The sequence below is a fragment of the Haemorhous mexicanus genome, chromosome 3 (assembly GCF_027477595.1).
Source record: "Haemorhous mexicanus isolate bHaeMex1 chromosome 3, bHaeMex1.pri, whole genome shotgun sequence".
NCBI classification, from domain to species: domain Eukaryota; kingdom Metazoa; phylum Chordata; class Aves; order Passeriformes; family Fringillidae; genus Haemorhous; species Haemorhous mexicanus.
Genome location: NC_082343.1, coordinates 30,787,620 through 30,812,048, shown reverse-complemented (window position 1 = coordinate 30,812,048; position 24,429 = coordinate 30,787,620). Strand labels below are relative to the sequence as shown.

At 40.7% G+C, this 24,429-nt stretch overlaps 1 protein-coding gene across 3 annotated transcripts in view; it reads left to right on the top strand.

Moving 5' to 3' along the window:
* The window catches only part of DAAM2 (dishevelled associated activator of morphogenesis 2), a 203,861-nt gene that overhangs the window by 59,561 nt on the left and 119,871 nt on the right, over window positions 1-24,429 (top strand). For all 3 annotated transcript variants that reach the window (XM_059841244.1, XM_059841243.1, XM_059841245.1), the window contains one exon: window positions 24,009-24,211. In XM_059841244.1, coding sequence (XP_059697227.1) covers window positions 24,038-24,211 — 174 coding nt within the window. In that variant the 5' untranslated portion in view covers window positions 24,009-24,037. The remainder of the gene's footprint in view (window positions 1-24,008; window positions 24,212-24,429) is intronic.

The following is a 24,429-nucleotide window of genomic DNA, read 5'->3' as shown; positions in this document are numbered from 1 at the left end:
CCTGCCTCCAACAATGTGCTTGTAAACTTCAGGGACAGGGAGAAAGAAAGAAAGAAAAATACAGCTCGTGGAAAAGTGCCAGGAGGTTCTGAGTCTGCATTTCACACTATGCTTTGGACAAAGAGGTGAGTCTTGCATCATGGTGTAATTGTGGTGAGGCTTAGCTTCCACACAATTCTCCTGGAACAAATTTCATAGAACAGAAAATCTTTGCAGCAGCAGCAGTGGGACCTGAGGCAGATTCTCAAAGCTGTTGTTGTCATACTAAGGCATCTGTCAGGTCTGGTCTGCTTGGTGAATGGTGGCTGCTTGGTGAATTGATACCTAGAAGTGTGGAAGGAGACCATTGCAAGCCCAGAACATGGGTCTTATATCCATGGCTTTATTCAGGGAGTAGATTGCAGTTCTTACCAGACTTTCTGGAGTTTCCAATTAGTCTTCAGGGCTATCAGTCTTAGTAAATGCGGTATCTGTGGGACTTAAGCATTGTACGAAACTATCTTAAAGATGGCTCTGGCCTGGGTTGTGACTTGAAGATGAGAAATCTTACACAAATGCTAGGGACCCATTTCAATGTGAATTCAATCCCAAAGAGCAAGCATTCATTCCAAAAGCACAATCTTCTAGTTTCCAGTTATATTCCCCCAAGAATCATAAACCTAAACATACCTACTCTGCATAAAATGGCAACACTTGCAATCTGGATTGAACTGACACTTCACTGAACTATTCAGTAGAGTTTTTTTACACTGGGACACAAAGAGTATGCAAGCTTGGTATATCTTCCCCTTCTTTGTTTTCTCTGATTCTGAGAGATCCAGTGCATCATAGAAAATGTTGCTTTAAAGCATTCAGCCTGTCCTTGGTAGCCATCCAATTTGTGTGTCTTGAGAGATTCTTCTTCATAATATTTACATTTGATATTCTAATTGGAATGGAGAAGACAGCATTTGTTTGTACATTGCTGGGGTGAGAAGTAGAGAGTTTTTAGTCATACCACAGGACAGCCTTTTTGCTAACAAGCTGTTTTCTGGTCTGGAAATTTTATAACCTACTTAGAAATAAGTGTCTCTTGGCTGAGGTTTAATAGCAGATGCATTTGTGATGTCTCCTCTGATTATTCAAGTATTGCTACTTAAGTAGGTGAAATATAATTAAGAATAATTGAAAATAATTAGTTTTGATGCATCTTTGGTTTTACCGATACCATAGCTGACAGCAGAATTTAGTCCTTGGAACCATCTAACCAGGGAATGGCTTTGTCTTGTCCACCTCTCAGTTTCATCTGGCAGATAGAGGGATGATTATGTTACTTTGAATTTTTGTTTGACAAAACATAAAATCCTTTTCTGTGATCTAGTGCCCCTTCCCTGCTTGTTGTGTTTATTTCCTTACTGATTATTTCCTTGTTTAGTAACGTAACAATTGTAAAGACCAATTGTTAAGTTGTAACAGTGTAAAATTGTAACAGTATGCTCGCTGCTTGCAGGGACTGTCTCAGTAGAAGGCGTCCTCTAGTAGGTAATGGAAGTATAAGGAAGAGGAAATAAGATAAAGTAACAAATCAGACCATACTGGGTTCAGCATCCTGGTCGCAGCCCAGCATGGTTGCGCTGGAATCCTGCTGATGGAATGTCCTGACATTATGGTGTTTATTTCTACCACAGCCCTGAAATGTAAACAGGACATCGTTGGATGCTAATTCAAGGGACTGGAAATGACTGAGAATCCTGGACTATTGGGCTACTGGTGGGACACAAGGAAGTGAATTTTAAAGGAGGATTGGCATATGGCACTATCAGTGCACAGGACCACACGTCAGAGGAGGTGTTTTCAGGAAGGGTATGTTTGTGGGGACAAACAAAACACAGCAGTAGTGTCAAAAGAAGTGCATCAAAATATGTAGAAACTTGCAGGACATTTGGCATGTTAGGATGCTCTCTGCATCCCATACTAATGGGGTGAAAGATGGTTTGCCTTCAGCTTGAAATAGATACAGAAGAAATGGCAGGTTACCATTGTGGGATTTATTTTCCTCTGCACCTTATAATGCAATAGTGAATTCACCTGAGGAGCAAGAAAGTAGAAGAGAGGTGGCCAAGTTACATCTCTTGCTCCAGCCCTAGGGCCCAGAGGGCATGGATAGGAGGTAGCACAGTCAGGGAAGTGTTGGTTTAAGTGGTTTAGTGCACAGTGAAGTTGGCTGTGCTTTTCTTCAGCAGACTGAAATAAATGGATGGATATTGAATTCCAGTCATGGCTTCCTCTCCCATGAAGTGGAAATGGGCACGTACAACTTGTGTAGGATGGTGCCTGCTGACCTGTGTTTGGGGAAGAGTGAGATGAGCCATGACAAAGCTATCACCATGTGCTGTGAGGCACTTGAGACTCACACTGCTGGAAAGAAGGTTGCACTCCACCTTTATCCTGTTAGAAGACTGTGACTCTTGCAAGGACCAGCTGCTAGTGGCTCCTCAGTAGCACCCTTTGTAGCAGTGAAGACAGAACTGTGTTGTAATGAGTATAAAGGGGGTTCTTTATTGAAGCTGCTAAATGCATACAGACCCTGTAATTCACGCTGGCTCTCTGGCTTCCAGACTGGCTGCCTGATGTTGCCACACAAGGTCTCCCTAAGTCTTGGTCTGGCGTCTGTACCAACAAAAGAACTGACTAAAGGGAGACTCAAGTTTTCTTTGCTGCCAGTGTTGTTCGCTGGATTTTTTTGCAATGGCTCTCCACACACTCTGCTGGATGCATTTTGCAGCAAGGCATATTTTTGTGTTAGATCTTCCAACTGTTTTCACAAGCATCTTACTGGCATGGTTGAGAGTGTGGATACCTTTTTAGTGAAGTGCTTTGAGCCTCTGCTGTGCTGCTTGGGCTGGACTTCCATCCGGATCAGAAATTGGAAATTTATTACTTGGAACTGGTTTTTAAATGTGAAACTGACACCAGTTTCTTATTACTTACCAAGTCCTGAGGGCAGACTAACATTCCTGAAGCTGCTGTAGGTGTTAATGGTTTCATCAACTCAAGAAGCAGGGCGCCCTGAACTCTATTCTTGGCAGCTAGTAAAGAAGGGAAACTGACTTTCAAATACTTTGTTTTTAAAGTTGTTGTGGTTTTTTTATTATGTTTACATTAGCAAACTGGAATTTGTGAGACAGACTTTTTTTGGTTGACTACTTAGTTCCTAGAAATCGAATTGATAGTAAAGCCTCAGTAGGCTGCTGGAGCTGGTCTTGCCAAGCACCTCTGCAGATGCAAGAGAACAAGAATCTGTGAGTGGGCCTACTGTGGGTACAGGCCTATGAGTTTCATTTTCTTGGTATGTTTTCGCTGCCTCAAAGTAATCAGGAAGGATATTATTATGCAGATACCAAGATTTTGTTTCTATATTGCTTTCAGTTGCATGCAAATAGCTCAAAAACTTTGCTCCAAATCTGGTGAAATTCCAGGATGTGTTTTTTTGTTTTGTTTTTAGAATAGTTTCTGTCTTGTGCTGTGCAGATAGATGGCATTGTGAGCAAGGATGAAGATTGAAAATCTGTATTAACTGGTATTACTCTGGGCTCTGCCACATACTTGCTGAATGATCTTAAGCAGACCATCATTTTCTTTATACCTATATTGTGATATCCTTGTACCCTGCCAGGTTGCCGTGAGAAATAACTTCTGTTTTAAACTTGACTGACTCCTTTGATCCAAGAATGAACTGTATTTCAAATGACCATTGTATATGTGACAGCCTGCTGCAGAGGTCATAAATGGAACATTACGGAATTTAACATTGATTAATCCCATGTATTGATGGATGAGACTCAAAAGCTTATCCTGTAGTTATTTACAGAGGTGCTTAAAAGGTGACTTGTTGATCGCTATTTATAATTAGCTATACAGAGAACATTTGGTCATAGCATTTTCAATCTAGAAAAAGTAAGTCAGAGCCCAGACTCTGGGAATTGTAACTTGGCAGATGAAACAATTTCTAAAGTGAGAGGCAGTTTGCTGAGAGTTGTGGTAGATTTTCTACTGCTGGAAATCTTTAAATCAAATGAGATGCCTATTGAAAAGTTATATTGTATTTCAGGCAGGAATTAATTTATAGCAATGTTGTGGCTTGTGCTATGTATGAGGTCAGACTAGCTGATTGGTACAACCCTTTCAGCTTTATAGTTCATAAGATTTTTATCAGATTGGTGAATGTAAGTCTCACTGAGGCCAGTGGAAGCCAAATAAACCTGAGGCCAGGATTTTACACTATCGCCTTTCACATCCTTCGTGATTCCAGCCTGTATTCACTTGTTGCCCAGCTAACATACAGAAATATCTTCTTGTTTTGCTTTTATCTTCTTAGCACTGCATGCTTGCTACCAATCTGCAGTACTTTCCATACACATCTTAAAATTGTTGAATGTTTCTTTTTACGTTTTGCTTGTTTTCTTGAAATGGGATTTGAGAAGTGATAAAGTCTGAGCAGATCTAAAAAGCAGCACATCACATTATGGACACAACTGGAAATTCCTGCTCTGCTATTCTTTTGGCAATCATTGATATAGAGCATTAATTTGTATTTGTATTTATATTGTTTTAGTTTTCTCCCCAAGCACTGTAGTGTACTAAACTGCTCAGCAAAAGAACGGATTCTTGGCTACTGAGTTGCTCCCTGTGTTATGTCAGAGAGAGATATTTGCTTTTCATTTCCCACCTGTATTTTATGGTGCAAGGGAATAATCCCAGTGGTTTTGTTTATTCTGTCTCCTGCCCTGTGCTGTGCTACCTGTTGAGAGTGGAGGACAGAGCTCGGGGTAACAGAGAACTTTCATGTCTTTGACCAAGCTAGCAGTTCAATTATTGCTATTGCTGAGGGACTGTGGCTGGTGGTAGCCTAGGGGTGTTGGAGAGGACTTGAGTGTTTGAGTGACTGTTCTCAAAAGACAGACTAGATCTTAGTAACTGTCCATCTCCCTGACTGATGCTGGTGGTCAGGCTTTCGAAAGGGCTCGGTATGTCTCATGCAATTTTTTCCATTGAGATTTTCTCATTGAAAAGGTCTGTACTCAGAATTGCCAAATTTTGAAGAAAACACAGATTTTTCCCAAATGTTTCCACATTCTTATGAGAGCTGGATATTTCAAAATGAGTGATAAATCATGCCAGAAACTTGTATTTATTTGTAACTTTTTCTTTCTCTTTTTTATGCAGTTGAATGCTGTGCAATGGTGATAGATTTTTCTAAATGCTTTCCTTTATTGTATCAATTTCTTTTTTCAGTAGAAGGGTAAAATATTGGTAAAAGGGAAAATGTCTTTCTTGTTCCTTTTCTTTAAAAAAAAAGTACCTCAAAAGGCATCCCCAGCACTAGAATAGCTTGCACTTTGTTTCAAAATAACTTATTTTTTTCTTTTTCAAGCCAGCTCTTTTTGCTTTTAACTACGTCTGTTCAGTAAGCTGCACTATTTTGGATTTTTGCTTCCTGTTTTTCATTGAAATGGAAGCTGGTTAGTTTTGTGAAAATTTGTTCTTGAGACAAGAGCCAAAGTCTCTTTAAATTCCAATTATAGAAATTCAATATGTCTTATGCACACATAGCAAGTGAAATTTGCAGATTGTATGTATAATTCTTTTTTTGCCAGCAACAGTGGTGAAGAGTGCTAGGCTGGGGAGCAGACTGATAAGTGCATTTAGAGAAAGGATTTCCTGCATGTCCTCTAAATAGTAAAATGTTCCTTTTATGGCATACAGTTGAACAGAAAAAGTATCAACTAATTGAGATGTTCTCTTCAATTAATCCTTATTTTGAATGAATGCCTTGAAGGGCCACATATTAAGAGGTCAGGCAAGCTGTCTTTGCAGACATCACTGCAAGTCAGCCTTTAGAACTGTTATACTAAATTCTTCTTAGTCCTCTAGGAGTGACTCCATGAAACTTGGACGTGGCTGGATAAGCTCAGCTGCCGCATGCGATGGGCCTGGCCCCAACGGATGTTGGGCAATTTTGCTGGAAGTAATCTCACTCACAGCATCTCCTGGGTATAGTCTAGCAGGTGAGTGTCCTGAAGAGACCAAGCAGCTGTAGGGTAAAGATTGCCTGAAGAGAGAGAACACCTGGCTCGTGGTCCTTGGGGTCTGTGTTGTTTTTCTGGTGTAGGCTTGGCGCACAGTTCTAGTTTAGGACAACCTGAAATGTGAGGGTTGCTTTTGATTTTCCTCTAGGTTTTTTCAGTCTTCTGGGATAAAAATCAAGCTTGAGGGGAAACCCTTGTCTTGAGGGGAAACCCTTGTGATTTTGAAGCAGTGTGAAAAAGACCTCATGCAAGGACTGGAAGTTTATTTGATAGACGATGTGTGCAGTGCAGGAGGGCAGCAAGTCAGGGCCAAGTGTGCTCCCATTTGGTACATGATATTTTGGTGGACATGAGAGTATGCTTGATTTCAGGGGAGGAGCTTTATCTGTGGTGCATTAATGTGGAAGTTAATAACCTTTCCTTCAGACTTGGCTGGGAGGAGGTGTGCAGCACCTCATGGCTTGGGAGGGCTACAGGCAAGAGAATATAGTTAGAAAGTAGTACAGGATGGGGAGTGTGAAAGACTGAAGATGAGCTGCTGGCTACTGGATAACTCTCACTTTCAGCATAATAGCCTTTCTAGCCAGGTTTCTGTGGAGACAGTCCCTGGGACATAAACTGTCAGATGTTTGGGGAGCTATATGCTGCAGAGCAGGAAATCATTCAAATTCCTTATCTTCCACACAACAGGCTCAGGAGAAGTCCTGCCAAGACAGCTTGCACCAAGGCCTCAGGGAACAGGGCCCTGACCTCTGAGAAAGGGGTTTTCTGGGACTTTGCTTGCAAAAATTGAATTGAACTACTTTCTAAGCATTTGCCCTGAAAAGCTTCTGAAGGGTAAATAATAGGTGGTAGTGGTTAGCAGTCCTGCTGTGGCTAAAATCCCATGTCATTCCCACAGAAATCAGTGGTCAAACATCCGCTGACTTCATTGGAAGCAGCAGAGACATGCAAAGGGAAAAATTCTGTAAAGGCCTAAACTTCTGGAGAATTCTAATCAAACAGAACATTTTTGTTTTGATTTGATTTTTTTATTTGTTTGGATCATCACCAGTTACAAAGACTTGTTCTCAAGCAGGAGAGTAATAAGATTGTAGACTGGAATGTGCAGGGAATGTCTTGGAGCAAGCCAGTGCAACAGCAGTGGCTATTACCTCAGCTGGTATGGGACCCAGGAGATGTGCAAGTCCACTCTGTTTGTCACTGTCACCACTTCTGTTAATGCAGTGACAGGGTCTATGTTGTGGATAGGACTAGGACTATGAAACAGTACTTTGATAAGTGTTACCAGACAAGAGCTTTTCCTTAAGATTGCTTCTATTGGTATTAAATTGTTTGGGGATTCACAACTTCTAATGTTAATGACAAAATGGTGCTGTCATTAATATTTCATTTTGAGAAAGGTTGGAGCAGTGCAGTAACAATTTGTGAAGACCTTCTACAAATATGAGGGGTCCTTTTTTTGGCTGACTGACGCCTTGTCTGTGAATTTTTGTGCTGTGAGAACATATGAGTTTGCCTATGGGAAAATGTACTGGTATTTTTATTTCTAACACATCTCTTCTATGCATGGTTCTTTGTTCTGCAGTTTGTTCTTGTCTGTCATGAGCAGACATTGGCACAAGAGAGAATTTCTGCAATATTCTGTTGTCATGCAAGCAGTCTGGATCTGTACACAGGAGTAAATTCCCTGAGCAATTACATAGAACTGTAAATGTTGGTAAGAGATTTATCTGGTAAGAAGCCTTTTGGGAAATTTGACTCTTTGCTTCAGAAAGGTGCACTCTTTTCAGTGGTGTCCACTGACAGGATGAGGCAATGAGCATAAATTGAAGCCTTGGGAACTCCATCTAACACAAGGGACTTTTTTCCTGTGGAGGTGTCTGAACACTGGTCCTGAGCTATTTGCCCCAGCTGACCCTGCTTGAGCAAGGAGGCTGGATGAGGCACCCTTGAGAGGCTCCTTTCAGCTGCTGAGATCAGTATTGCAGCATTTTCTTAGGAGCTGGCTACCTGCCTGGCCCAGCCTTGTGTCAAAAGGAGCAGCAGGAGTCATGAGTATCTGTTAGTGCATCTAGACTGTGACCCACTTCCTGGGGCTTTCCCTTTCCTCAGCTTCCCTAGGTGTGTGGTGTGTGTCTCTTGGCTTTTGACCGTGTGAAAATTTTCAGCATGTGGCTTCTGGGGCCAGGAAGTTGGGTCTTCCTTCAAAAGGATTCTTGGTAGTACACACACATTGTTTCTAAATTTCTTCTTTAATCCCTCTTGCAGATGGCAACTGAATCTTTTTCTAAAATGGGACATTTTGACTGGTTATTTCACACTTTCTGTCTCTTCCTCTCTTTCTTTTTTCCCTTCTATCATTTGCTCAGAACTTGTTTATCTACTTCTGAATCAAAGGTGGGTCATGGCTCACCTAGCCCCTACTCTGCTCCAAGAGTTGTTTGGTTTGCCTCATAAAGAAAACCTGCCATCTTAAAGAAAACTTGTCAGATCTTTATTGTTAATTTGGAAGTTGTTTGCATGGAAAAGCTCTTTATGAGTGTGTGAAAGAAGCACCGTTTCTTAAGAAAGACAGACACATAAATTTCCTTCAGTGAGGCTGAAGGCAATGTTTTATTTTTTTCCTTTTCTTCAACCTTCCCTTTCCCTCCCCCAACCCCGTTTCTTCCATGTATTTCATAGAAATTGGCCTCTACTATCTGGCAAAGGAATGTGGATGTGTAAATTTTGATGCCTTTCAGACATGGACAGAATAAAATGTGTTGCTTGGGATTTTCATGTCCTGTTAATAGGAAAACATGGATTGAAGCATTGGAGCCTTGTGAGATGGGGCTCTGTGGGGGATGTGATACTGGAAAGAACCCTGATCTTTGCCTCATCTAACTCAGGCTCTGAAGACTCCAAGATGCTCCAGCTACACTGCTGAGCTTGTTTCAAAACTCTCAAGTTGCAATCCAACCAACTTTTGGATCTTATGAGCTAAAGTAGTTAGTCACCTTTGCAGCCTTGTACAATCTCCTCCACACTTGGGAGTACTTGGGAAACTGCACTGAAGAAGGAACACGGCCAAGCAGGAGAGGATTCACTAAGAGGGATGTACAGACACATCATTATTCTTCTCCACGTGGGATAAATTCTATTTTCTTTAAGGAGTGTTGAGATGCAGGTGGTATGGAAAGGGAAAAAGAGGCCTGGACCTTTGAGATGGACTTGTTTAAGGAAAACTTTAGCACTGTGACCCTAGTGGGGTTGTGCATCCAAAATGCTGGAGGAGAGCCATAAAACAAACCGGCGTAAAATAAACTTGCTGTGCATGTTTTAATACTTACATCCCGAGCTACTTTTGGTGTGTTTATCAAAACATTGTGGGCTTTTGGGGCTGCCTGATGGTGGGAACAAGAACAAGGGAGTGAGAGAATTATATATATATGGACTGTAATAAAGCCTTATTTTAAGCCCTCTATCTTTAAATCTCCTTACTGAAGTGTTGCCTAGAAGAAGATAGGAAAGGAGTGCTGCAAAAACCTCTGCTCTCAATGCTCTAATAAAACTAGAGGAAGGGAATTTCTTCTATCTGAATATTTTCAAGCTGGAATGCAAACCCTTTTGCTTTATCTAGAGGGAACAGAGAACTTGAACTAAGGTGGAGTATTTTGCTACAGTGGCAGTCAGTAAGTTTGACAGGGCTGGCAGGAGTCTGGACTGAGGCTGATTCATTATTTTCAGATAGCAAAGGAAGACTTCCATGGAAGCAGTGTATTTTACTCTTTTAGAACTGCATTGGGGGTGATGTGTGGTTTTGAAAGCCTGGACACATTCACTGTGAAGAATTGCCTTGTACTGAAAGCTAGGGATATGTTACCAAAAGAGGGAAAGAAGCTTAGAGTTTTGACTCATATTTCAATAGTTGAAGTTTATAAGTTCTACTGTTCAAAAGTGCTGCCCCTTTTTAACATGGTTATTCATGAGTTACTTGTGAGACCTCAACTGACCAGCTGGATAGGAGGACATTGTTTTACTATTCACCAATAGTCTGACAGTACCCTGGGATAAGAATGCCTGCTTAATGCTTGTGGATGGCTGATGCTAAACATCTGATATGGCTGTTGAGCAGCTCCTGAATGTTAGTGTGCTGGCATTGTCTTATTTCCATGGGATTGTCTCAGAAGTGACAGGCAGCTGAGAACCATAGCTATAGCTAGTGAAGACAACCTACAAATAGAAGGAAGAAAATAATATAAAACATTTCTTTGAAGCCAGTTAAGAGGCATGCAGAACAGTCACATATCCCAACAACTCTTTCCATCATGGGGGTGGGGGAAAGTCTGCCTTCTCCTATGTGTGTCCTATGTGCTGCTCTATGATAACACTGGAAACCCACATCTAGATCTTTGCTGTCAGTGGTGATGGAGTGCAGAACAGAGGGAGCTGAAGGTTGTTGCAGAGAAGTCCATGACACTCAGCTATGCACTCTGGCACTGGCTGGTACAGGTGCAGAAGCTCTGCTCAGAGCCAGGAGTGAGAAAACCTTTTACTTTTTGCACAGATCTAGAGCAGCTTCTGCTTAGTGGTATTGGAAGCAACTCTGACAACTCTGCCCTCAATCTCTTTCTAGTTTGAGGCAAACTGGTTGACCTGTTACACAGAGCATGCAAAAGTACTCCTGGATATGGAAAATTTAAGGGAAAACGTGGAAGTACAGATGAAACATGTAACTACTACTTACATATAGAACACATTGCTTTTCTGAATCTGTAGTCAGGAGGCTTTCAGAGTTAGGACTACAGTTATAAACTGGCCCCTACTGAAGTTTGTATAAGACTTGGAATACAGGCCCTGGGAGTCAGGAAATGATGATTTAGATGCTCTGGATGCTTTGGATTGACTTTGCTAAATTCAACTCAAAAGGGCTTTGGAGGAAATAAAATATTTTTGGAGGCTAAAAAAAAATAAATCTCAGGTGCCCGTCTGGCACAACTTCAATAAGGGCCATTTCACCAGAAATTAACCGGGTCTGAGGTCTGCTTGGAAGAGTTGATCTCTTGTTCTGTGAGGTTATGTGTTTCCATCAGAGTTAATAGGAGTCTGTTACACCCATGAAGAGGAAATGATATAGGGAGTGTATGTTGTTCACTCATCTGGGGAATGAAAGGCTCTTCTGAAGTCTCTGTAACCTAATTTGAATAGTATGTTCATCCTGAAATTACTGCCTTGATATGATGAACAGATTTTTGAGCATGCTTTCCAAAGTCCATCTGAAGAGAAGAATAAAATGCTTCTGTTATTTCATTTTTTCTTTTTTCTTTTACCCGTTTCTTTCTTTTTCTGCTGACTTTGCCTACATAAATATGATTTTTGAGGGATTCCTTCGCAAAAAAATGTCTGAAATACTTTGCTTTACACAGTATAAACCCCTTAGTATCTGATTAGAAAGAGATTTCCTCTGGAGTAACCTCAGCCTAAATATTTGAAGAACTGAGTACAAAGACATGAATTTATTTTCTTCACTGAACTATTGGCTTGTTGATCTGCTGGCATTACCTCCACACCAAGGTCCTTCCACAGCATGCAACTTGCTGTAATACACCCACAGAGCACAGCATCCTTCCAGCTAGAAAACTGATCTTTCCTCTTGCCTTTTGCTCTATTTCTTGTGATAAGTGGTTTCCCCTCTCTTCAGTTATTTAGTAACTCAAGCTCAAATTTTGGTCCTCAGAGGCACTTCCTCCAATGTAGAGATCTGCTTTCTTTGGTCTGGAGTGGTTGGTAAGAAGGCACAAACAGAGATCATTTCCAAGATACTCTTAAGTGTTGGTTTCTCTCTATCAAATGAACAAGACAGAACTCCTTCTCTAGGTGAATCCGGTCACAGCATTGAAGTGGGGGTTTGGGATCTTGTTTTGTTTTTGTTTGGACATCCTCTTTCACACAGAGGTTTCTGAGGTGCTATGAAAATCACTCCTTTCAAGGGCACTTCTACTATGAACAGCTTCCAGGGAAATGGATGACTTTGTTGTTGAATGCTGGGATTTGATGATTGTGAAGTGCTTACCGTGTCATCACAATATTGCAATTTAAGCAGAGGTGAACTCTTAACTGTAGGACTATTCTGGTAGATACAGAAAATGTGTCCTGCAATATTGATATGGATATGAAATGTGCTGTGGGAATTAAGAAGAGTTAATGCTGCTATTAGTAGGCCCTTTAGGAGATGAATTGTTTCCTTATCATGCATGACCTCCTAAAAATGTAGAAAATTTTAGCCTGTGTTTGAGATCTCAGCATGAACAGGATAGTGTAAGACCTTGTGGACTTGCTCCTGTCCAAAGAACTGTTTTTTTTCTTGCAAATAAAACAACGTTCCTTAAAATTACTTCCCACACCAACTCCTCTCTCTAGACGTGCATTTCTTAATTTGTTTAATTCTGGGGTTATCCCAGTGGAGCTTTTTCTGATTAATAGCTGATGACACTGTAAACCCAGCAGTATGAACATTTCCTGGGCATTAGCCATGCTTCCTACAGGCTGTGTTTGACTGTTGTTAGGATATGGACAGAGCAAGCACTAGGGACGAGTTCACCCAGAAGAGTATCTCATTGATATGGACTCTGCTTTATACATCTGCTAGTTTGTCTTTTCAGGGGTTTGGAGATGGATACATTTCTCTGTACAATTTTATGTGTTTTATGCATTCACTACTGTAGTGTGATAGAGCCTTTGCTTGTCACATGAATGACTGGGAGAAGGGGAGGAAGTAAAACACGAGGATTCCATGGTATTAATGCCATTTTCATCTCAAATTTACTGGTACAACAGCCAATAGTTAAAATTTAGTGATAGGCTGTCAGCTCCTGTGCAAATCACTGGGTTATATACAAAGTTTTTCTTCTTGAATTTGCCACCCAGACCTAATTGGTCTTGATTTTTCAGAGCTTCTGACATTTTGCAGTTCCATCTGCTGGCAAAGGTTTTATGAAAATTGAGATTGTTTCCTTGTTCAAATGGCTTTCTAGGCAGGAAAAGGGGCAAATGCTGCTGCTTCTTGTTATGGGAAAGATTTTGGTACTGGTTGGTTGTGGCTCTTCTTTGGTTAGTAGAAAATGGGAATACCAGCAATTTCAGCCTTTCTTGCAGTGGGATATGTTCTTGTGTATGACCAGGGCAGCAGAGCCAAGACCTCAACTTTGTACAAGGCAATGTGTGACTGCTTACTGTGTCTATTTGTATGTATTCCATCCATAGATTTAAGAAATAAAATAAGCAAAAATTACTGATTTAAGTAAGTTTTAAATACAGCTTTTCCAAAGGGTGAGACAAAACAAACTGCAGCAAGTGATGATTTGGATAAAACCCTGTACAAGCTATAGAATAAGTCAGTGCTATACAAAACTAGAGACAAGAAGCAGTGATATTGGTACATGCTCTGCAAAGACATACATCACTGGGCATAATAATGTTTGCAGCCCTCAGGGGAGAAACATGTTCCTTTCTCTGATAGAGGGTAGGTTTCTCTTTTATTTGTATACAATGGGCCTTCTTTATGAATCATGTCTGAGGACTATGAATCCAGATCACGTAGTGGTTTAAAAGCAGGTTGGTTGTTTTATTGAATTTTTAGAGGTTTTTTTCCCAGTTGTGTGCAGCTGTGGTAGGGACCTGAGGGAGTTTTATACTGCAATCTGGTTTTCTGTGGAGTGTTCTCCCGGCTTTCTCAACGAGCTACAAGTAGGTTGGGTTCAGAAGCTGAAAGAACATGCTGTATTTTCAGGCAGGCTGTTGACTTGCTGTAGACACTTAGAAGTCTGGAGATGACTACCCAAACTTTTGCTGCAGCTTCTTGGCAGTTTTCTTTGGGCATCTGAGCATACATTTAAAAATGACCTATCCTTGTGAAAGGACAGTGTGTTGGAGGTCAGTTACAGTTCTAGGAAGTCTTCCCTAGATATACTTCAGAACTTAAATGTTTCTTAATCATGAGACTTAAAGGCCCTTGATGTGGACATGACCTCTTGCCATGGGAATCTGGGAGACTAGAGCTAGCTATCGGCAGTTCAAGGGTGGAAGGAGGGAGGGTTCACAGTTGGCACAGGCACCACACTCCTGTGTTTCCAATGCTCTAGACCACATGGATAGGCACTGCTTTGTAGATAAGAACCTCACATTTTGTGCATTTTAAGGGAGGTCTCCCTGCCCCTCCTTGTACTGCATTTTTTTCCACATAATGCTCTTGGCCACTGCACCCACTGACCATGCAAGGAAGGTGGCTGGTTTTAGGTAGTGTTTTCTTCTCATACCCTCATAACTGATCACTGCCTGTGTCACTCAGAGCATCAGTTCTATAGATTTTGACTGAAATATAGAGGAAGCCTTGTTCACTTTACTGCAGTGAAACACTTGACAGCCCCAAAACCTAAAGCAGTATGTCACGCCTCTGAAACCAGCCTTCGATGTTGGTGTAAAGTCTCCTCCTGAAAATATTGAAGCAGCCAGAAAATATATTTTATCTGGATGTCACTTAAAAATACACACAGTAACAACCCAAAATCTTTGAGCAAAGCTCTTTCCAAATATCCATTCTTCATGAAGACACGTTAGGTTAAAAGTTCAGCAGTTTCACCAAGATTCTGGCTGGGAGTTCAAACCTACTTGCGTAATGTTGAGGTTTCAGGGCACTGAACCCAGAGTATCCCTGGTCAGAATGTTGAAGAAAAATAAAAATGCTGGAATAAAATGCTGTATATGACCTTTTCTTAACTTGATTTTCTACAGGGAATTTGTTTTTGGTGCCAAATTGACAACTCTGCAATCTAAGTAGTTTAAAAAGTAGGTATGTAGAATCAGTAACATTTTCACCCTGTCTGTGCCTTGACCTATGGGAGCCATCTCCAAGATGGAGTGAGCATAAAAACCTTGAGACTCGTTCCCTTTGTGAATGCATCTAGTGCCTGTTTCTTCCATTAGTGGATGAGTAAAGAAGGTTTTTAACCATTGTCCACATCAGTGGCTTTTCAGTCTGTGGGACAGAAATGAGAGCTACCGTTTTTGTTATGTACACGTTTGCAGGGACACGTGGAAGCGCACTGTGCTTTAGCTGGGGCACTAGGCAGGAAAGTGGCAGCTCTGCAGCCTGGAACCTGGCTTTCCCAGGTGGCATTGATGAACATCAGTTTTGAAGAGATTCAGTGCCATCCACAAAAACCAGGTAAAAGTCCAAATGGTGTCTCTATTGAGTTTTTCCCCAGTTATACCCATTTGCTATAAAGACGGAATTGCTTTTCCCAGTGTGTGGCATTTAGGAAAATTTTACCAGTGCAGGTAATTGATTTACCTGTCAATAGTGAAGACAGTACTTTTACACCTACATCTGTGGTTAGTATCCAGTGGTTATAATCCAGGCATATTTCTCCTGAAGTTGAGCTTTAAAGTCCCATAGTGGCCCTAATCAGAGTGTTAGAATGGAAATCAATTTTATAATGCTATGATGATATCAGACAACAGATGAAATTTTATTCTGTGAATTGTCTGAATAAGAAAACAGCATTTCACATGGAAATAAGGAGTTTGGGGGGATGTAATTGGACCTTTACCATTTGTTTATTTTTCTTGGAGCACCCTGGCAGTTCTTACAGAGTATTTCTCTTTCAGTAGAGGCACTCTAATGCCCTCAGCTGCCTATTTTGTCTGGAAAATTCAAGCACCCAGGATAATGATGACAACAACGGCAACATTTTGACTCCCAAATCCCTTGGCAAAATAGTTACATCATGTCTGGAAATAATTGGGCAATGACAGAATGGAAAAATTACAATGACTCAAACAAGACAGGGACGCTCTTAGTAATAGGGTTTTGTGCGTTCATTCTTCTGAGCATGGCAGTAGCGTTACTGGGAAACTCTGGATTGACTTCCTTTGTAACTAAACCCCACGCTTTCCAATAGAAATACTGGAGAGATTTAAAATTCCTAGATCGAGCTTTAGTACTAATCTAAAGTGCTAATGTGCTTTACTAGTATTCCTGATCTTAGGGAATAGAGGATAGAGTGGGACACCTTGTTCTACAGATCACTCAATCCTTGCCTTCTTTACTGATCAAAAATGTTGCCCTGGGGTATGGATGTTTCTTCCTTGGGGCCTGGTCTTATTAGATACAACTGACAGACATTGCTGTTTACAGTCAGTGTCATACAATGACTTCAAAGGCATTTCATACCATAAGACCTGTAAAAGGTACAGGAATTCATCCTCCTGTAGAGGAAAATAGTATTCTTCTGCATAGAAGCTAAAGGAGTCATGGGCTGGTTCTGGCTGTCAGCGTGTGTGTCTGCTGAACTGATGTCATCATGGTCTATTGAATCTGCAGTCTATGATTTCTTATTTTGAATAAAAGCTTACTCTTGCACTCCAACTTCCATGGCACTTTTTTCTGTGAAATTGCATCGCTGTGTTGTACCCATCACCAAGAGAAAGTAAAGAAAATTGAGAGTCTAATTTGGGCTCTGCTGTCTAGGTCTGTAGCTTCTAGAAGAGGAAGTTGAGACACACTCTGTTGGGTGGCATAGACACAAACTGGAATTATAGCCTTGTCCTGAATTCATGGCCCTAGAATTACAGTGTAATTTTGTCAAGCCTTAAAAATAATACTTTTGGGATCGGAATTATTTTAAAAGTAAAATCTGTGAATTGTAGAGAGTGTTTAAAAATACTTGCTGCTTCGTGGTCTTAGTCAGAACTGCATCTTGGGGTGCCATCTGTAGGGTTTGTGGGATTTTTTTCCCTATGTTTTCTTTTATGCAGTGTATTTCCCATTGGATCTTACAGCCACAGCAATTTGAAGAACAGGGACATTATAAACCAACCCATTTGGTGAAGCTAATGCTATGGTAGGGGAAATCACTGCATAAATTCTATTATTTTGTAAAGAATAAGTTTATCCATGCTGGATTTGGGGACACTGCTAAATGCTGTCTCTACAGCAGCATCATTACTGCAGGGTGAACCTGTTGTGCCCTGGCCAGCTTCCAGCTTACTTTTTTGCAGGCCTACTACTTTTATTTCTGTTTGTTCTCAGTCTATTTGACACTGTAATATAACTGGTTTAAGCAGAAGATTAAGACCCTACACTGGAGAACCTACAACCTCAGTGCCACAGCTAGGACAATAAAGTAAAATGCAGCCAAAATAAAACATTCATGAAGTGTGATGTAGTCTTTGCAGCTTGTGTCACGTAGTAGGTGTCTCTTTAGAAGTATTTTTATCTTCAATATCTTCTTTAAAAAAAAAAAAAGGTTTTTTAGTGTGAGCATAGGGAGTAGCTACAGGAAGCCATTTCAATTCTAACAGTTGTCATGAAAAAAATGAGGATATTGTAATGAAACAGTGAAAAAGCAGAGAGTAAAACTAAAACTGGTAGAAAAGAAAGAAAAGGAGAGCTAAGACTACAAAGGAGCAGCTTTTTTTCTTAATAGAAGGGAATGAGTAATCTTTGGTGAGGTATATGAATACAAAAAATGTCGTTTATGGTGAAGAAGACAAGACAATTGATCTTGGTAGCAGTGACTTTCTGATTGAGAAGTAAGTGGAGGGTATGTGTAAATGTTACTCAAACTGCAGTGCTGCAACCCCAGAGAACTTGGAAGTAATATGGGGAGGGGTAAGGAGGGAAGGACAGGACTCCACCCTACTTAATGCAAGCCAATAAGGTTGATTATATTTTTAGGCAGTATGCAATCCTGTTCCTTCTGCCACCATGGTGGTTTGAATTGCTGGCAAGCATGCCTCAGTGAGGAATTCATAAATTAGGATGCAAATCTGCAGAACAATCAGACACCGAGGAGATGAAGGACATACTTGTCCTGGATAAACAGTTAGGCTGTGAGTTTTACTTGTTTGGTTTGCAGTCTTAGCTGTGGTGGTCATATCACCATTCAGAAATGTTAAAGATGCATAGATTTACTTGTATATAAATGAAATGCAAGAGTATAATGAAGACTCAGCATTTGGTGTCTAGGAGAAAAGATTAGTTTTGACTGTGCACATTTGTGTGTGAAGTCATAGTTATAGGAAGCTATGACAGAGTGATGGTACCTTTGCAAAAATGAATGGGTTGTTTAATCACCTCAGTTAAACATAGAAAATTGTGAATCTGTACTTCATTAAAGGGTGAGAAAAAAGTCATAAATAAGTACTTAGTTATTATTAACCCGATTCATGACACTGACTTTAACTGCTTTGTTGCTCTTTGCTTTGTGTTTTGAATCTTGACTGTTCTTTTAAAATAGTTTCCCTATGAATATAATTTGGATAGATTAATGATTAGGAGGAACAGGAAGAACCTGCAGGTATATTTTTTCCTGTTTTCTTTTGTTTGGTTGTTGGTTTTGTTTGTTTATTTTTCTGTAGAGATATTTTTTTCCTCATTAAGTGAAGGCAGATAAAGTGTTGCTAATTAGTATTTCAGAAGAGATGTTTCTTACAGTTCTTTAGCTTCCTTTTTTTGTTGTTGTTGTTGTGTGTTGATAAGTTGGTATAAGGTGAGACGTAGTGGATTTGTGGGTATTAACAGACTAACATTAGTGGTCATTAGTCACCCAGCACATCCTGAGCATCCTTAAAGTATTAAAAATAAAGAGATTTTTGACAGACACGTTGCAGTAAGTAGGTTCATGGATAAAGTTACACCTGACGGCCTTCAAATAGTCTTTTTCTTTATCTCAGGACTTATTTCTGAGGTAAATAAATGAATAAACATGAAATATAAATATTTTTATATATATATATAAAAAATAAGAGAAAATCCTTAGGTCTGTGGAATGCTTTGAAATTATCAACCATCTCAGTTTTAATGGAAAGGTGTGTAAAACAAATGAGAAGTGAGTTTCTGGACTGTCTTGCAAAGTTCTCATGAATCCCAAGAGCTCTGCACTCTTGTTTCAATGTGTTGGGGGAAGGAAAATCCATGAACTGGCTTCAAAATGCACAGCATTATTTGAGCTGCCCTCTGTCCTATGGTAGCAATTTAAGTGTGGGCCATGGCTGATTGGGATTGAGTAGCCATTGCTGCACAGGACCCTGCTCTTTTCCAGATCACATCCAGTAATCTGTTGATTTGTTTTGTTTCCAGTGCCTTCCTGTCCAACACAGCAGGCAGGTGTCCATGGATCTTCAGGAAGCTTCCCTGAAAAATAAGGTTTTAACTTTGTGGATTTTAAGTGGTCAGGGATTTTTGTTGCTGTTTTGTGTGCTGGAGACCAGGAGGCTCCTTAGTATGGTGGCAAATGCAAACCAAAGGAGTTGGGTTATTATTACATGTGCAAAAAACAGATTGCTCATCTGCTTCCTTTCCCCATCCTCCCTGCTGCAATTGCCATATAGTGCATCTGACATCTGTCACATTACATGTGACATCCATGGAAAATTCCCATGGTAATTACATCATGCCACGGAGCTCATCATGTCACCATCTGTGTACTGAAGAAGCAATGTGGTCCAGGGAACAGAGCATAGGATCAGTAGGAAGCTCTTTCCCTTTATCCAGTGTCTACATTCAGGCAGTTTTGAGCATGGCTTATTTCCTCCATTTCATCATCAATAAGTGATGATCTAGGGAGCTGTTTTAATACCAGGAACTTCTCATGGTTTATTACTTAATAGTTGAATAATTTGGAATTTTAACTTGGGTTTAGGGGTTGTGGGTGAGTTGGTTTGTGTCCTAAACAGCTCTGACTTCAGATTTCTTTATACATCAATGATCACACATTACATGTATATGTTTTATCCTGCCACAGACAAAGATAGATAAATTACAGAGAAATGGAAATTATTAACTTTATTTCCTTTCTTGTTAGCATCAGCTAGTGTGGGCAGTGATTCTTCATCATACGTTTAGTCCCATGCTCCCCACTCATTTGAGAGCAATGGCTACATCCACTGGCATCATGTGCCTGTTGATGTTCAGCAGAGATACAGCTCTGAAAGTGTTTGCCATTAATGCTTCCTTATGTTCTGAACTAATTTTGCATGATTGTGTGTGTTTAGTTACCCACTGAGTTCTCTTTCTTTCCTTTTCCCAAAGGCAGTGGTACAAAAGTAATTTTCTCTGGTTTAGTTACAGCTATGCTCTGGCTGTTAAGTGTGTTGAAGGACAGAACAGCGAGATAAAATCTACAATAATCAGCTGTCTTGCACAGGAGAGCTGCTGGGAGATCAGTTGTTTCAGGTGTCTTACTTTTAGTGGAACGTTGCTTATTTAGCATATGTTGGCATGAAAATTACCATGATGAGAATGAAGAGAAGAGTGAGGCTTATGAAGCCATTTAGAAAGCAATTGAAAGAGGATCCTCGTGTACAGTTAGCATGGATCTGATCCCATGTGGCTAAAACTTCTGATAAGGGTTGGAAAAATTGCATTAGCTAAATTATGTTTGGTCACTGGGCCAAATGGTTTAGAAATGAACACGTACACCCTGTCAGAGGAAGAGGACGTTGTTATAAATAGGCCTTGGGCAGAGTTCCAGGCTGTGACTCCTGACCTGAGCCGAACCACAGATGGGGCTGGGAAGCAGGAGAGGGATTGCTGCGAGGAGCGGGTGTGTGGTTAGCTGCTGAAGGGACAGCAACTTGTTTGTGTTGTGCAAAAGGGCAAAACAGTAGAACTGAGAAGAGCTGTGGGAGGGAGTTATGTGTAATAGTGGGATTCTCTCCAGAGAGAGATTTCCTATTGATTCTCACTGGGGTGTATATATATATAGAAATACATAATTGGACATGTTTCATTTTTACTTGCCTGAAGTTGAGAGGCAATAGAACTTTTATTAGAACAAAACCCCCCACTTCTTGGTATTTTCATAAGTTTTTATGTCAGCTTTGCTGTCAATTGCCACTCAGAAAAATGGAAGTTGCTCTTTTCTTCATTTTCTTTGTTGTCTCCCGCCCTCTTTGTTCTTTGGAAGTGCATTTTTCCCGGATTTGATTCCTGAGAAAGGAGAGGCAAAAAAGAAAGAAAGGAAAAGTTTATTAACTTGGGGGTAATTAGAAAATGTTTATTTTGTTGACCCCCAACAAAAATAAAAAAGTTTTAATTAGTTATTAAATAGCATAAATGGCGCAACTTACTGGATTCTGAAGGACACCTACTTTACTGGCTGGTTTAATTTTAGAGAGACAGTGCTCCAACTTAGAAATTTCTTTCATTCATTCTTTCAGTGATTTGATTCCAGAATACCTGTGCTGGATTGCTCTGTAGCAGTCCTCCGTTGTGCTTATTTTGAAAGCATCTGGACACCTCATCTATCCACACAATTACAATGTGAAAGCAATACAAAAGTGTTATTTTACCCCTGTATGATAGTATGAATTCCATGCCTGCTGCCTATAGATGCACTTGGAGAATGCCTTAAGTCTTAAGAGTATGAGTTGTGCAATGGAATGATGCTTTGCAAAAGTGAGCTTATTGTTTATATGTGCTCTGCATTCTTTTACATGGTAGTAAAAATTAAGTACCCTTGAGTTTCACAAGTGTGGATCCCAAGGAACTGCAGATTCTGTAAAATAATCACAGTAACAAACATCAGCTTGTGTATTTCTCAGCATTATGGATGAAGAAGGCCTGGATGAACCTGCTTAAGAGGAGAGCCAAGTAATGAAATTCCAGTGCAGGACAACCTGTGGTAGCCAGACCACAGGCACTTACCCTGTAGAAAATGTTGAGCTTCACATCCATTCACATAGTTCTCATTTCCTGCTAAGGTACCTCTTTTGGCAAAGTTTATACCAGAGCCTTGACCTGAGCTCATAAAGGAGGTTGTTATGGTCCTATCATTCCAGTGGCTCAGCCAGTTTTTCCAAGGAGGATTCATTGTCCATGCCCCAGAGAATGCTGGTCCTTTGATGGTTGGTGGGGAAGCTTTTAGACAGTGGGCCAGAGCTTGGTTGCCACTGAATTGATGCAAATGTATTTCTATTTCATGTAAATCAGGTTTGTCTCATTGGATTCAGTTCCTTCCAAAAGAGTTTTGTCAAACTAATTCGTTTTAATCTCAATCATGACCAGGTTGCCATGAAGGGCATTGCACTTGAAATAATAATACTTGAGAAGATGGTCCGTAGTGTACAAGCCTAATTTCCAAGGCTCCATTGTGAAATCTTTTAGCAGCTGAATCTCTCAAGTGTCCGCTATTGAGAAGAAACACAAATTGCCATGCATATCATTGTGATAGATTTGAGGGCGTTTTGGTTTTGCTGACTGAAGCTGTGTCAATGACCAGTTCAGTTTTAAGTTGACCTTTGGCATCTCCTTGTGAGAACCCAATGTTTTTATGAATGGGCTTTTGAGGCCAGCAACATCCTGCTCTAGTGAATCCTGCTGGGACATAACACCCCTTGCAGAGCTGGCATGGAGAGCAAAGCAAAGTGGGCATGCCAGAAGACAGTACTTTTTACCAGTTTGCTTTTCTTTCAGCTGCGTGAGAGTTGCAGCTGATGCCCCTCCAATGCAAAAGGGAATGTGCTGGATGAATTAATCCCAGGTGATTCCTGCCAAGCCCATAGTGCCATAAGGGTAGAGGTTTGGATGGTTTGGACGTTTTTTTGGCTGTTGTTTGTTGCTTAGGGTTTTTGTTTTTTTTTTTTTTTTAAGCAAGCATGCCAATTTCTGCACAAAACATCCCTGGAGAGCTGGCTGTGCTCTGTATGTTAAATCCCACTATGCAACTGCTGTCCCAAAGGTGCTTTTCCTTGCACAGCTACTCAGTCTCTATGAAAGCTCAAAGCAGCCTTGTTCTGGCAAGCAAACAGACCAAAGCATTGTAGGGCAGGTTAAGGCAGCAGCTGCTCTGATGACAAAGCTCAGCTGTGTTGTTGCTGATACAGCATCCAGCATCCTGTGGTTTGGTTCACCTGCCACCTCCCTCCTGCTCCCCTGCCCTGTGCCCAGGGAGACCAGCTTCACAACAAGCTTTAATTATTTACTCTCTAAGGATGTGGCTTATTCTGCAGATTAAGTGAAAAAGTGAAGTCCTTAAAAATATAACACAAATAAGCCCCTGAGCTGTCAAACAACAAGTCCCTTAAAAGGGCAAAATATGTGGCTCTCTGTGCACTGCACAGATCCCTCCTTTCAAACTGCTGGCAGGAGACTTCCTGTTTGGATGGGCTGCTCACAAACGGTGTTGTGTGGTAGTGAAATCAGTCACTTCCCAGCTTCTCCTTCAGGCCTCCCTCTGCTTCCCTTTATACTCCTGATACCAAAGCCCCTCAAGCCAGGTTCTGTCAAGATGGGATCTGGCAGCTGAAATGTATATCTGAAGACATGAATTAGCACTGTGCTGTTTCTTCCCTGAATACATAAAGCAGCCCAAACTACTTACATATGTTTGAGAATGGGATGGACAAAATGGTCCTACAGTGGTAGTCCTGGCCATGAAGGAGTAAGTGAATGTTTGGTGGTCTGGCTCGGCAGTGGTGGAAGATTGATGTCTGCTTCATTTTTTCATTGTTCATTTTATTTTTGTCAAATGGGATACTTTTGGAGGATTCCTCCATGTGTTGTGGGTAAATTCTCCCATACATACTTTTGTCCTTCTGATAGTTTAATCCCTTTGTTGTAGTAGTGAGAAAATGGCCAATACCCACATTCTGTGGTAGCATTCAGCCTTGGCTACTGAGCATTGCTGATAAATCTGCCTACTGGGAAATTCCACACTGAGTTTGTAAAATCTTTTCAGAAAAACTGGGAGAACATGTTAATACCATACAAAGGCCTAACTACCTTATCTAGCTTGAGTGTTTATTTTGCTCTTTTGGGTATCAGATCCTTCTGTCTTCTTCCATCTGTTACTCCAGTGACAGCCATTGTAACTGCACAGAGCTGCACAGATTCAACTGTCTTTTTTATCATCTAATGTCTGTTGTTTTGTTTTGTTTTGTTTTTTTTCCCTACAGAACATGATTAGAAGATAGCACCTTACACCATGATCATGGCCCCCCGGAAGAGGAATCGTCATGCGTTGGGGTTTCTTTGTTGCTTTGGAGGCAGCGACCTCCCTGAAATCAACCTCAAGGACAATAATCCCCTCCAATTCCTTGAGTTTTCTGTCCCAATCCCACCAGCAGAAGAGCTCAATGCCAGATTTGCCGAACTTGTGGTAAGTTTCTGCTGACAGATTGATATATTTATGAATTGGATGGACTTTTCCCTTTAAAGGAGTAATACGAGGATTTAAGGGATTTATTAGAGAGCTTCTGTTGAAGTTTTTAAAAAACCTTTTCATTCTTTTATGACTAGTTACTAGGAGAAAGGTGGCAAGCAACAGGATGGATGATAGTGGCACTGGGTATAAGTACAACAAAATGTTTAAATGTG